Genomic DNA, 15469 nt, shown 5'->3' on the forward strand with positions numbered 1-15469 from the left:
TTTTGGGCTAATTTCTATCTGTTTAATCTTTCTGATATAAAAACTGCATTTGCACGGTTTTGCGCGCTGGGTAGCTAGGGTTAAACTATTCCCGACTCCACGAAGTCTACTCTTCAGTTTTTCCCTCGGAACTAGACAAACCTTCAACTTTAGCACTCAAACCATTCATTTTACAACCCAATTGCTTAAAACTCATAACAAGCTTTAAATACCCCTAGCACTAGCCCCCCTTATACTGTCCAGAAGGACAAGGCACTCTATTCATCCCCACCAGTCAGTCAGAAAAACAGCTCACTCTACCTATTCAGGCATGTCCAAAGGGCAGTTTCCGGTGTACTCTCCAGTCCATCTAGTGAGTCTGTGCATTTTGAGGCAACTACAACTGCCTCATGTACACAGACAACCCTCTCCTCCTACCACCAAACACTAATATATGCGAGAGATGCAATTATACAGCCAGACTGGAGGCAAAGCTCTCTCAACCCCAGACTGTAACTGACCGTCAAGAGAAGGTTAATACTTGCAACACACCACCAGTTGAGTTGGTTGGGAAGATCCCCTTTTTGCTTTTAGGAACAACTTGAACCTGAAACTGCTTCTGTGTAAAGCTACAGTTCGAGGTATTAGTAACAATCTAAATACTATGCCAAGAGGTTTGAATTTTGGGACCTTTTCATGTGGACACTGTAGTATGTGTCCAGCTATTACAACTATCCAGTCTTTTCAGCATCCCTGTTTAGATTACAAGTTTACTCCTAGGTTTACTGCCACTTGTAACAGTGCTAAGCTAGTATATATTGCCTACTGTGGTTGATGTGAATGTTTCTATGTTGGCAAGACCTCTAGGAGGCTAAGGGATAAGGGTATAAAATCACCTCTATGATATTAGAAACTTGAACCAGCAGAATGCCTTAGCCAAACATCTAGCACAGTTTAGTACACATACTTTCAACTTTATGGTTTTACAGGTAGTGGTGCTGAATGAGAGAGGGGGGAATTTGAATAACCAGCTTGAGATGGTGGAACTGAAATGGATCCTTAGGCTACGTGCGCACATTTTTCCTGGACTGAAAAATTACCCAAGTTTAAAACCGGCACTGGAGGCCTAACCTTTGAAATAAACATATACATATTTTTAAGCTTATAATCTACATAGAGTATAAATATATTCATAATCTTATGATGATATGCTCTAAATACATTCTCCATCTACATTTCTATATGATGGTGTTTTGGAATGTGGAGTGTGATTTTTATATTTTTCTTTTTATATTATATCATACTAGACTGTTATTGTATATATAGTTTTATTGTATTTAGGATTTGATTTTTACATTAACTGGTGCCTTTGACATTTTGTATTTTAGGTATTTTCAGTTTTTATTTGTATAAGTGTTTGTAGCTTTAAGCTCTTGGTTTGCTTTATCATTGCAGCTTAATTGCTTTACTTCATGATGCATATTTACTTCATTGGATTTAATTAGAAGGGTGGGACTTGTGCTGCTATTTAAATTTGGATGGATGGTTTGTTTTTTGAGATCTGAAGAAGCGTGTTACATGCATGAAAGCGCTCATCTCGTTCTATGTTTAATAAATCAAGTTGGATTTTATGAGGCTGGTGGTCCTGCCTTGTTTTTTGTTTTATTTTTTGCTTTCTGGGCTTGGACCTTTGGGCAGCAGCAAACACCTGCTCATTTAAACACTAATATATGCGAGAGATGCAATTATACAGCTAGACTGGAGGCAAAGCTCTCTCAACCCGACTGTAACTGACTATCAAGAGGAGAAGGGTAATACTTGCAACACACCACCAGTCTCACATAGACCTGACAAACCAACACAGGCAAATACACACAAATACACAAAAACATACTTGGAGGCTCCAAATAAAAATCTGCAAAAGTAACAGAGACCTTCAAAGCAGACATCCAAGCAACCTCCACAACCCGTCACCAACCGTGAAACACATACTTCACATAATTAGTGTGCCAGGCAATCACAGTCCTTAAGGCAAAATAACATACCCAACACACTAGTGATAGGCGACTCTATAGTCAGGCACACTGATGTCCCACTAACTAGGCTGGACAAGGAGAAGGTTACAGTTAGCTGACTGTCGGGCGCCAGGATCCGACACACAACACAAGCACTCAGGTCACTCCAGAACAACTGCAAATATGACTCTTGTCATTGTACATGTTGGTGTGAATGACCTAAGACATACCTCCGTGGGCTACATGAAGAGACTTGGAAGAGCTCTCTGATCATGTAGCCCAGGCAGGTATGACCCTGCCCCTGAGCAGCATCCTGCCCTCACCAAGAATGATGCCACAGTATAAAGAAAAAATTATCAACTTTTACAATTGTCTAAGTTTCTGGTGTCATTCAAAGGGGATCCAGTATCTGTCCACCTGGGATGACATGCTTGACAAGCCACGTTGCTTCGCAAGAGGTGGTTTGTGTGCAAGTTAAGATACTTTGGGCATTGTGGTGCTGCACCTCTTAAAGGTGATGGTGAGAGTATGGAAGTTTAGCATAGACTTCCTTTCCCTATTGTGGAAAGAATAGTTGAGGAGGATGAGTTAACCTGGTTGGGTAGTGCCCTTTTTAAGATCAAAGTTCTTCAAGATTATGAATAGTGGGGTTCATGAGTAGTGGGTTAAAAAGAAGAATCTACAAAATACTAGCTACACAAATAAGGGATGCTAGAGGGGAAGCTTGTCTGTTAGCCATTATCCAGTGTTTAATGTGTGTTTCCATTACACAAGGTTTAAGGTATCTCCGTGAAAACTGTAGCTATGTTGGGTTTTTCTTACAGGTTTTACCGAATGGTTTGTCTGACCATTTTACCCTTTGGTTTGGTTTTGTATATAACCACACATGGCATTGAAGGCATTTTCACATTATATACACTGTACTGCACAGTCATTGTGCATCTAGGAGGTTGGCTATAAATGTCTATATCAATTTATGAAAAGGTCACATTGCTGTCCACAGAGTAGGTTAAATATTTCTAGTTGGTTAACAGGCCAGTTGATACTCTGCTTTTAATGGAAACTACTGATCCATATATCTCATAATGTTTTCTGATTTAGAAATTTGGAGAACTCGCTATGACAAATGAATCCAAAGCTTTGATTGGACTTTACCATGGCCAAGTTGCTTGCAAGAAGAATAAATTTGGTACACCACAGAAAGAAGTTACGTAAGTATATTTTTGTGGTTTCGTCCCTCTAAGGTACCCCTTCCCTTCTCTATCCGGCTTTAATTACCCCTACTCCCCACCCTCCTGTACTAGCATTCTTAACATCCATAGCCTAAAATCCACCTTCAGCAACCTGGCTCTGTTTATTCTGAAAATCCTGCTTAGTCATTATACTGCCTATGTCTCACTAATGACTCCCTTCCTTCTCCCCTCTCTTTCATGTTACCTTTCATCTACTTATTATATTTATCTGTACTTTCTCTTCAACTTTTAATCCTGGGAATCTGCATAGCACACTAAGTATGTAATTGTTTGTAATTTTTAAATATATGCAAACTGCTACAAGTCAAAAACAAAAGACTGTATGTACATGTAGCTAGCTTTTTCACTGTTAAAACCTATATATGTATGCATGTTACTATGTATTGCAAAGTGCATTGTCTAAACATAACTGATAGAATTATTTACTTACTGTAGTTGGAGCTTTTCTTCCTGGGCCCCTGCTGAAAAAGGACCTGTGTCCATTCGTACTTTCCTGGTAAACAAATGTAAAATAAAAATAAGTAAATTCTTCACAAAATTTGAGCATAGTAATTTCATTGGTAGGTGACCTGACTCAGGTGGGTTTTTTCAACAGATAACCTCAAAGTTTCTGTGTTATTTGTCCATCAAACACTCAAACTAGAAATCTTTGAGGGATGCTTCCCTGGTTTTTATAGTTGTACCTGTATGGATGTTGCCTACAGAGATGGTAGCCCCTCTTCCACATTTCAGATGTTTCTTTATGTATGAGAACATGTCCAGTGAAGCAGTCTTCCACAGTAACTCTTCTGGGAGCTTCTTCAGCATGTAGAACGAATGATAATCAGAAGAGGAAACACATCAACTCATTAGCCTTTCCTGATGGTAAACAGTGTATTTGTATGCATATCTGTATTGTTAACTTCAAGAGGGCACCTGCAGTATAACACTGAGGATGTAGCCATGATCAGTGCAGGAATTAGGGATTCTCTGATAATGGCAGAGATAGTCTACCCTTTTGCTGAAGGCAGCATTCAGATGGAAGTTTCATTCACCTGTAGAGATTGAGACTTGCTAACATTTTTGCTCTGCAGTTTCCAGTATAACAGCTCCAACGCTCTATGGTATATCCTTATCCGGTAATGCAACTTCAACTAATGTGAATGCTTGCCATCACTACTCCAGCACAGACCAACTTTTCTTGTAGCACAAGCTTTGATTCCTTTAACAGATGTTTTTTTAGCAAAACGAAGTGCACATGTACATTATGTATCATTTTAATTTGAGAATACCAAACTGGATAATTTATTAACTTCAGATTGCTATTTTGTTTTAACTTTTTTGATTTGGTGGGAAGACTGCCCCCCCCCTCCCCCAACACTGGTTTTCTTGTGTATCTTTACAGCATTCTGCAGAGAATGTACATACTTTTCCTGTTTGATACAGTTCATAAGGACGGACACTTTTTTTGCCGTTTGTCAGAAAAGGTTAAAGAAGTTGCTGCACCTAGTCAGCAGGCTGCCATTTTCTATTGGTATCCAAAGATATGAACAAATATGGCTTCCCCAGCATTGCAGAATAGTCTGATTGATGTTACTGCTAAAGACACTGAAGGATTGCGTGCATTTTGTGAAATACTCCCAAATGCTCATTGGATTTTTATTCCTGAACAGAAGCATAATTTACTTGTATACATTTTTACCACGCATAATTTGCAGTTTTTTTTATTCTCTGTTGCTGTTTATTTGTACCTACTGTTAAACATACCCCTGCCATTCCAGTTACATGGCTTATGTTTTTAAAGTTTCTGCTGTGATCAGCATGCTTAACTTTAACAAAAATAAACTGTTAATCAAGTAAATGCAAATAGGCACAAGTGTTTCTACATATAGGTGACCTGGAAGTGCTATTGGGTTAAGTGACTTGCTCAGTCACCCATTAAGCAAATAGTCTGAATTAAAGAAATAGGATAAAACCAATTAACAGGTTTTAGCCTTTAGCTGTACTAATCTGTCTGATCATGTTTCTGACAGAGGCAGTAGGCATAAACAAGCAAGTCTCTGCAGCATATGCTCACCCAGGTTAAGTTTGTCATTACTGCATTGATATTGTGTGTCTTCTGTTTGTAATCCTTGGCATGCCCTGAAAGAGTGTTCCTCAGAGTCCTTTGAGAGTACCTGGTTAACAAATGAATAGTTTTAATTTGTTCACTTGGACATCAACAGGTAGCGCAGGCTCTTTGTAGTATAACAGTTTTGCATCTTTAAAAATTAATGGATTTATACAAGGTTTCCTTTAGGATGTGACACACAAGGACTGGGTAGCATCAAGTAACTCAGCTTTAAGTGAGTAGTGGGAACAGTTTGTCTTTGGGTCTTTGTGATTTCTTGCCAGTTTAATCAGTCCGATATCCTGCGCTGTGTGTGGAGGAATCTCTAGCCATTTGTGGCTACTAGAGGCTTCGTGGGATTGTCAGACTCTTACTTGTTCACGTCTTCCTTCTGCCAGTCATTACTGGTCAGTCACTACTTTGTAGTTTGCTGGTTGAAGCTCAAAATTAGACGCTGTTTCCTGGCATTCTGTTATATTTAGCAGTGTTTTTATTTACTTTGTGCAGGTTAACCTAACTTTTTGTTTAGATGTTTTAAAAAAAACACCAGATGCATATAATAAAACAAGTAAAATGGGTGTGAATAAAATAATGATATTGAATATCTGAAATTGTAAATTTTGGGCAGTAACTTAAGATTTCAAAAATAGGTCCTCTAACCCCATCAAAAGCTATTTCAAAAAGGTGAGTTTTAAGTGCCTTGTGAAAGCCATCCAAGTATAGATGCTGTTGAAGCCATTGAGGTAAGTTCCACAGGTGGGATTTTGAAGAGAAAAGGAGCACGCACCTCTGAAGTATCAAGATGCACCTGTGGAACTAGCAGCTAGCTACCCATGCACAGCAGAGTGCAAAACTTGAGTACGATTTATTCAACTAAGTGTGACCTAAGTTATTAAAGAGACTATATTGGCAGCAAAATTCTGAAACATACTGTCAGCCAATCAAAGCGGTGCAGAAGGAAGGTACTATGTTAGCAACAACAACTCCTAGAAGAAAAAGGCTGGCAGAAGTTACTGTGCTGCTGATCTGGTTTCATGTTTCTAAGTCCCATGTAGAGGGTATTACAACATTCCAGCCTGGAAGAGACTACTGTTGAGAGATCAACATGAGACAGATGCTTTTTCTTGGAGATGTTTTGTAAAAGTAAATGGGATGATTTTGACAGCTGATAGTTGGTACCAAAGTGTAAACCTGTAATGTAGTGTAACAGATTAGATGTTCATGTTTCACTCTTGCAGTCATCACAATTGGGGTTATCCTGCCAGGGGTAGCCCTCAGTCGGCCCGAATACCAGAGACTTAGTATTTCTGCGTCGGTTGCTGTCGCTTCAGGACTGACATCCGGTCGTCAGTGGTATAAAAACAGGCAGCCGATGCCATTACTTCGGTCTTTCTTGCCAAGGAGCCAGAAGCAGTTCGTACGTGTGCTGTTCGGCCACTACCTGAGTTTTTATTTCCGAAATTGAAGTTGAAGTATTTTAAAGATAAGTACCCCATTGGGGATCCTTTTTTCTTGCTCTAACCGATGTCAGAAAAAGTTAACAATTGTCTCGCCTGTGGAAAGCAAATACCACACTGAGATTTCCATTCTTTTACTGCATCACCTGTTTAGGCCCAGATCACGACGTCCCTCGCTGCCGGTTTTGTGCTTTGTTCCTCATCGGGCCCTTATTGTAGCTAAATACTTTAGCTGTCTATCTCCATATTCCGAAATGGCTTTGGTAAGCCATACGACTACCGATCTTAAAAAAAACATAAGGATAAAGACAGAGACAGACCTCACAGGTCCAAAACTGCCAACGACGCTTCCGTTAAGCTAGTCGCCAGTTTGCCGGTACTCACTGAGGTGCTTTCGCTGCCCCTGATGCCCGCTTCAATGGATTTGCAGGCTGCTACTGATACCCTTTCAGAGTCCGGTTGCCGCTAGACTCTTCTTTGATTACGGAACCTGCGGATGTCTCTACCTTGGATGGGTCCAGAGCTGCTGTGAAGGCTCCGGCTTCTGAGGAAGTTTTTTGCACTAGTAATACTCGACCCAGACAGACTTCTTTCGCATTTTCAGTTCTTTCTAAACCTACTAAGTTTTTAAGGCCCGGAGTACGAGCTATGCCAAAAAAAAACGATTCAAGCGCCTGCGTCCTTGCCACAATCACAGATGCTTAAAATGGTGAAAGACCTTATCATGCTGATTAGGGGAAGCCACCCTTCCCCTGCAAAAAGGAAAAGAGACCTGTCCCCAGCAGCTTTATCTGACTAAGAGTCCGACTCTGAGGTTTCTGATAATGAAGACCTGCTAATATCTGCTTATGAGGATTCAGATGCAGAAGAATCCATTCCTTCTGTCTCTCCTCCAGATGATTTTTTTTTTGGTGAAGCCCTACATACTTTGAGAGAGCATTTCCATTGGGAATGCCAGGATTATCCTCAGTCCAAAAAGAAACTCTGGGAATTTTTAGATTTACCATAGCACAGACCCGTAGCTGTCCCTCCTGTCCTAGATGTGGATGATGTCTTTATGGAATCCAGCCTAACTCCTGATACTGTACCTCCTGCTCCCAGGAAACGTGGCAGGTACTACAGACTCCCTGACCCAGAGGTTATCTCCCAAGCACTTAAAGGAATCAAAGCAACTACAGCTAAGAATCCCTCCCCCTCTGACAGGGATTCCCGAGCGTTAGACAGATGGGGTAAAGTATACACTTCTGCAACTGTTGTCATTAGAGCATTAAATTGTCAGTTCCACATGCTGAAATACCAGCAGCATACTATGGAACTTATTAAGCATAAATGATCTACTTTCCCTGACTGTGCAGAAAATAAAGAATTACAGGAGCTAATGCATTTTGCAAGCCAAGTCAGCACGCATACCCTGCAATGTGGGTTTGACGCCCTAGAAGCATCTTGCATGGCAGCTGTTACACGTTCTGTACCTAGAAGGCAAGCGTGGCTTAAGGAACAGACCTTGCCAGACCATGTTAAATCAAAATTCGCACCTCTGAACAAAGACTATCTGTTTGGCACCAAAGCAGAAGAGGTTTTAAAAAATATGGAAGAAAAAGCTAAGTCTATGCAGACAGTCAAAGATTTTTTTGCAAGACCCCCAGACAACAGTCTCAGGGTATGCAGAGATCTAAGCAATGGAGTTACCTCCACTTCTAAAACAGGGAGTGCTAAGCCACCCTCTTATGGAAAGAATTTACAATGACTTCTCAACTCCTCCCCTCACCTCTGCCCAATTGCTCGTACCCCTAGGCGGAAAACTTGCCTACCATGCCAAAAACTGGGCCTCCATCACCAATGATCGATGGATCCTCAACATAGTATCCCAGGGGAACATTTTATTTCCACACACTGCCAACCACAAAAGGGTTTCCAGATCTTCCTCCAAACCATTGGGCAGAGGCACAAAACCAAGGTGAGTCCCCTGCTCTCCTTAAGGGCAATTCAGCCTGTTCCTGCAGAACAGATGGGCCTAGGTTTTTATTCCAGACTTTTCCTCGTACCCAGAAAAGAGGGCACCTGGCATCCAATCTTAGATCTATCCATTCGAAGCACGTTCCTGGTGGTACCAAAATTCAAAATGCTCACTCTACAGCAGCTTCTCCCTATGCTGTCCAAAGATGCCTGGTTTGCCACCCTAGACCTAAAGGAGGCCTTTCTGCATATACCAATCAGGGACTCCTGCAGGAAATATTTATGTTTCAGGGCAGGATCTATACATTATCAGATCTCTGCACTTCCCTTTGGCTTATCCACTGCTCCCAGAAAGCAAATGCCTGACTCCAGCCATTGCCTTTTGCAGACAGATATTCAATTTTATCCCTACTTGGACGACTGCCTGATTCAGGCAGACAGGAAAAGCTGTTGCAGCACCTGAAATTTGTAAAGGGCTTTCTAACCTCACTGGGCTGCACTTTCAACAAAAAGAAATCCAACTAGTCCCCAGTCAAAAAATTGTATTCCTGGGAACAAGCTTGGACACAGCATCCCAGATGGCATTCCTTACTCCAGAAAAACAAGCCCATCTGACAGGCTACTTCTCTCAAATGGCCACCAGAACACAGTTATCTGCAAAGAAAATCCTGCAAGCTGTTCATGGCCTCCTGCATTCTACTAATTCTATACGCCAGACTGCATATGAGGAAACATCTATGGTACTTAAAATTTTTTTGGTGCCAACATTCTCAGGACCTGGGAACTACCATACCTATGATACCTTGTCTAAGGAAAGCATTCCTTTGGTGGGCAGCGGCATGCAACACAAGGGATTTCCCTTTACACAACCCCATGCTGCCCAGACCCTAACCACAGATGTATCAGACTATGCCTGGGGTGCACATCTGGACGGCAGATGCATTCAGGACCACTGTAACCCAAGTCAAATTCACCTTCACATCAACCAGAAAGAGATGCTAACTGTTCAGCATGCTGTAACAGCTTTCAGATCCCTACTCTGTCCAGGGCCTCTTCTAATCAAAACCGACAACACCACAGTGATGTGGTACATCAGCAAACAGGGGGGAACCACTCTTACCCACTCTGCAGGCTAGCCACGACCCTTTGGAACACGGCCTCAGCCATTCATATTCTCCTGCAAGTCCAATTCTTGCTAGGCAACCAAAACTGTCTGGCAGACAACTTAAGCAGAAATCTCCTAGACCCACATGAGTGGCAATTAAACCACAACACCTTCAGCCTTGTGACCTAGAAATGGGGTACCCCCAAGGTGGACCTGTTTGCCTCCCCCTACAACCACCAGCTCAGCAAATTCTGCACCAGGGAACCTCGCAGCAAAGCCTGGAAAGTGGATCCCCTGTCCTTCCATTGGGGAAACCTCTCAATCTATGCAGCCCCCCTTCCTCTTCTTACCCAGAGTACTACTCAAAATAAGGGGGGAGAGACCAAGGGCAATCCTGATTGCCCCAGACTGGACATGCCAGCACTGGTATCCACTACTGCACAGTCTCTCTCCATTGGCTCCATGACACCTCCATCAGATTCCAACCTCCTGACTTTGCAGGAGGGAGTGTTCTTGCATCCACAATTACACGCCCTGAACCTGACAGCCTGGCTTATTCCTTGACTTCTCCTTCAGTGCCCAGCCTAAGCAAGCAGGTCCTGGATGTTGTACATGAAGCTAGATGAACCAGTACTAGAAAATCCTGTGCTGACAAGTGGAAAAGGTATTGTTCCTGGATCCAGAGTAAAGGCACTGAACCAGCACAGCCATCCTTGCCTCTCATCTTGGATTACCCAGCAGACCTACGGCACAGGGGCCTTTCCTTCTCTTTCATTAAAGTCCATGTCTCTGCCATCTCTGAACATTACAGCACTGAGCCACCTCTCGTCTCACACCCTCTCATCAAGCAGTTCCTGAGAGGGGCTAACAAGTTAAGGCATCCAAGAAGGGCCCCTATCCCTGCTTGGGACCTTAACTTTGTGTTGGAAAAGCTCACCCCCCCCCCCCCCCCCACACACACACACTTTGAGCCTGCAACTTCAGCAGAGTTAAAATTCCTCTCTCGGAAAACAGCCTTGCTTTTGGCCTTCACTTCAGCTAGAAGAGTGTCTGAGCTACAAGCACTTATGGCTGTGGAGCCCTTCATCATTTTCCATGCGGGACAGGGTCTCCCTCAGGACTAAACCCAACTTTCATGCCTAAAGTGGTGTTCAGTGTGGCTCTCGACCAATTTATTCATTTGCCTGCCTTTTTCCATAAACCTCAAAATAAGGGGGAAAGGATCCTGCACTCTTTAGATGTGCACAGACAGCTCAGATTCTACCTGAATAGGACTGCGCCCTTTAGGAAATCTGACCAGTTACTAGTCAGCTTTGCACCAGGGGCAGAGGGCAATGCCATATCAAAACAAACCATCTCTAAATGGATAGCACACTATATCCATTTCTGTTACAAACACCATGGAAAACCACCCCCACAAGGGGTCAGAACACATTCCACTAGAGCAACTTCAACCTCTATAGCCTTTCTCAGAGGAGTTTGTACCAGGGACATTCTGGAAGCTGCAACATGGAGTTCTGTTCATAACTTCACCAAGCATTACCACCTGCCTATCTTTTCCAAATCCAGGGCAGGCTTTGCATCCGCAGTCCTGCAGGGCATACTAGCCAACCCTAACACTTCTTGACTGCCTCCACCCATTCTTCAACTTTGGGAATCAACCCAAGTGTGATTACTGCAAACAGTAAAGCATGAAGAACATAGTACAGTTTTGTACACTTACCATAAGTGTAGATGTTAGAGAGTGTATTCACTGTTGCAGTCCTGGATGTCCTTCAAGGATGCATCTGCAGTCCTAACAAATGGGTTGTTCTGCCTCAGGCAGCCCTTCGGTCGGCCGGATTCCAAAGTCTGGGTCTGGCCTTGGCTGATGTCGCACTTCACCCGACGTCATAGCTGCTGTTAATTGGGTATAAAGGCATCAGCCGACGCCCTTTTCCTCTGTCTTTCTTGCCGCGTGGCGCCCGAAGCAGAAGCTGTTCACAAGTGCCGGTCAGTCAGAACCAGAGATTGCTACTACCGAAGACTTCTAAAAAGCTAAGTACCCCATTGGGGACTCTTTCTTGCCTCAGCCGATGTCAGAAAAAGTGAATAACTGTTTAACTTGTGGGAAACAAATACCTCAAAGATTTCCACTCTTACTGCCTACCTTGTTTAGGCCCAGACCACGACGTAGCAGCTTGTCTAGCCTGTGCTTCCTTCAACCGACGGACACTTAGACGTCGGTCGGAGTTTGCAGAGGAGTTTTTCGGCTCCGCTTTTGCTTACAACATGCCGTCGGAAACTCCGACTTCACAATTAGCTAAAAAGCGTAAGGAAAAGGACCGACACTCGCGGTCCGCGGTTTCGGCCGAAACCGCGGTTAAGCCAACCGCGAGTGTCTCTGTTTCGGCTGAAACAGAGTCCACGGTTCTTCCTTCGGCCGAAAGCATACCTCCTACAGCCGAGGCCTCATCCAGCATGGCTGCATCTGCTACTGAAATCCCACCTGCTCTTACAGGTTCTCAGGATTTATCAGATACTATCCCTTTAGATATATCTACTCCTGCACGTGGAGCTGCTAGACCCCCTGCATCCATGTCAATTAAGGCTTTTTCCAGGGCTAAAGCAGCTAAATCTTCAAAGACCGTGCCTGCTAAAACCCCCTCTCACAGGCCTAGCCCTAGTACTCAAATGCTCAGTCTAGCAGAGGATCTCATTTCTTTGATCAGGCGATCCCAGTCTCACCCTGACAGGGCCTCTCAACCCCCTCCAGAGAAGAGGCCTAGAGCAGAGCCGCCTGAGCCAGTTTCTACAGATTACTCTTCTGATGATTCAGAAAATACTAATCCTCCAGAAGGCCCTTATTCTCCATATGAGGACTCTGATGCAGAAGACTCCATCCATTCTGCCTCTCCTCCTGAGGAATTTTCTTTTGGGGAGACCTTGCATGCTATGAGAGAACAATTTCAATGGCAGGCCCAGGATTTTTCAGACTCTAGGAAAAGGCTTAGGACCTTTTTTACATTTGCCACAGCATAGGCCTTTAGCCATTCCTCCAGTACTTACAGTTGTGGATGATGCATTTAATGATGCTTGTACTGCCCCTGACTCTCTTCCTCCGGCCCCTGCTAAGCCCGACAGATACTACAGGGTTCCGGACACACATTATCACTTATATAAGGCTCCTATTGCAGATCCTGAAACTATTTCACAGGGCCCCAAAGCTGTAGCAGCTGCCTCTGCGAAAAACCCCCTCCCCTCTGAAAGAGAATCTAGGGCATTAGAGAGATGGGGTAAAAAAGTTTATACTTCTGCTACTCTTTCGGCTAGGGCCTTAAACTGTCAATTCCACATGATTCAGTATCAGGAATTTCTGTTAGATCAGCTAACTAAAAAACTGTCCTCGCCTGAACCTTTAGACCGTAAGTCCCTTCAGGATTTAGTACATAACACTCAGCAGGTCAGTAATCATTCCTTAAAATGCGGCTATGATGCACTGGAGGCTTCCTTTAGATCAGCTATGACTGGTACAGTGATCAGAAGGCATGCATGGTTAAAAGAGCAATCCTTACCAGACCATGTAAAGTCAAAGCTTCTAGATGCTCCCATGGAAAAACACAGTTTGTTTGGCTCCCCTGCACAGCAAGTGTTGAAGGTGGAAGAAAAAGCGAAATCTGTCCAGACAGTCAAGGATTTCTTACAGGTCCAGCCTCCGAGGTTTAGTAGGAACTGGCCTTCTAAGAATTGGTCCTTTCCAGACACCACCAGAGCACAGAGAGGCAGAAATAGGCGCCCAAGAGGCAGAGGTCAATCCAGAGGTGCCTACAGTGGCAGCCTAACAACCAGAGAAGTACTGCCACAGATCCAGCCACTACCACTTCCACAGGACAATCACAGTGACTTGGCTCTGAAACCGCCTACCAGGGAACAACTACAAGCACCCTTAGGCGGAAAGCTAGCCTTATTTTCAGTAAACTGGCATTACATTACAGGAGACAAATGGATTTTACAGACAATAGACAAAGGCTACAGGTTTCACTTCCATACTTTACCAAGGAAGAGAGGAATGCCAAACCTACCTCCAAACCAAAAGACAAACGCTCTAGAGCAAATAGACCACTTACTAAGGATGAGAGCTATAGAAAAGGTACCGGCTATGGAACAAGGACAAGGATTTTATTCCAGACTTTTCCTGGTACCAAGAAAGGAAAACCAATGGAGACCTATCCTCCACCTGTCCGCTATGAACACATATCTCATTGTTCCAAAATTCAAGATGCTGACCCTACAGCAACTTCTTCCCATGCTGGGCAAGGAGTCTTGGCTGGTGACTCTAGATCTCAAGGAGGCATACCTGCACGTCCCCATATGACCAAATTGCAGAAGATACCTCAGATTTCTTGCAGGATCAGAGCATTATCAACTCTCAGCATTGCCTTTTGGCTTATCTACTGCGCCCAGAGTATTCACGAAATGCCTGGCATCAGTAATTGCTCATTGCAGGCTCCAGGGAATTCAAATTTATCCATACCTGGACGACTGCCTGTTACAAGCGGACAACAAAAACAAATTAACAAAAGATTTGAGAAAGGTTATTCACCTATTGCAAGCCCTGGGATACACAGTCAACACAAAAAAGTCAAGGCTGATACCATCCCAAAGGATAACTTTCTTGGGTGCAGAACTGGACACATCAAACCAAATGGCATTCCTCACAGCAGAAAAGCAGAAGCAACTACCACTCTATTTCATGGCATTAACAACGCAGAACCAGCTTACAGCAAGGAAAATCCTGCAAGCCCTGGGTTACATGGCATCCTGCATAATATTGATTCCACATGCCAGACTACATATGAGGAAGTTGCAATGGTACCTAAGGAATTTATGGTCTCAGCACAAGCACAGCCTAGAAACCCAAATTCCAATAATTCCATGCCTGAAGCAAGAATTCCAGTGGTGGGCCCAGGCCTGTCAATTGAACAAAGGACTGCCCTTCCACAGGCCTCACCCAAGCCAGACTATCGCCACGGACGCCTCAGACCTCGGTTGGGGGGCACACATGGTGGACAAGTGCATACAAGGCTTATGGACTCAAAACCAGCTGAACCTACACATAAATCAAAAAGAGATGCTGGCAGTAAAGCAGGCAATTCAGACATTCAGACCGTTTCTTCAACAGGGTCATTTGCTGATAAGGACTGACAACCCCACAGTTATGTGGTATATCAACAAACAGGGAGGCACACATTCATATCCTCTATGCCGGATGGCAATGGACCTCTGGAATGTGGCCCTGAACCTCAACATTCAGCTCCAGGCCATGTTTGTGCCAGGAAAAGAAAATATACTAGCAGACATCTTAAGCAGAACTACCACGGATGCCCACGAATGGATGCTGCATCCAGACATCTTCAAATCCATTACAAGGAAATGGGGACTACCAGAAATAGACCTGTTCGCATCCCCACACAACCACCAATTGGAAAAATTCTGCACAAGGACATACCACCCACTTGCTTGGAAGGTGGACTCCCTATCCTTCAGTTGGGAAAACCTGACAGCATATGCATTCCCACCTCTTCCTTTGATGCACAAAGTGCTACTGAAGATCAAAGAAGGTCACCCAAGGATCA

At 43.6% G+C, this 15469-nt stretch overlaps 1 protein-coding gene across 1 annotated transcript in view; it reads left to right on the forward strand.

Moving 5' to 3' along the window:
• The window catches only part of HADHA (hydroxyacyl-CoA dehydrogenase trifunctional multienzyme complex subunit alpha), a 1198456-nt gene that overhangs the window by 615620 nt on the left and 567367 nt on the right, over positions 1 to 15469 (forward strand). The window contains exon 11 of the mRNA XM_044061612.1: positions 3096 to 3205. Within this exon, the coding sequence (XP_043917547.1) occupies positions 3096 to 3205 (110 nt within the window). The remainder of the gene's footprint in view (positions 1 to 3095; positions 3206 to 15469) is intronic.

Source organism: Protopterus annectens, chromosome 2.part0 (assembly GCF_019279795.1).
Source record: "Protopterus annectens isolate FY-2018-M chromosome 2.part0, PAN1.0, whole genome shotgun sequence".
In the NCBI taxonomy this organism is placed as follows: domain Eukaryota; kingdom Metazoa; phylum Chordata; order Ceratodontiformes; family Protopteridae; genus Protopterus; species Protopterus annectens.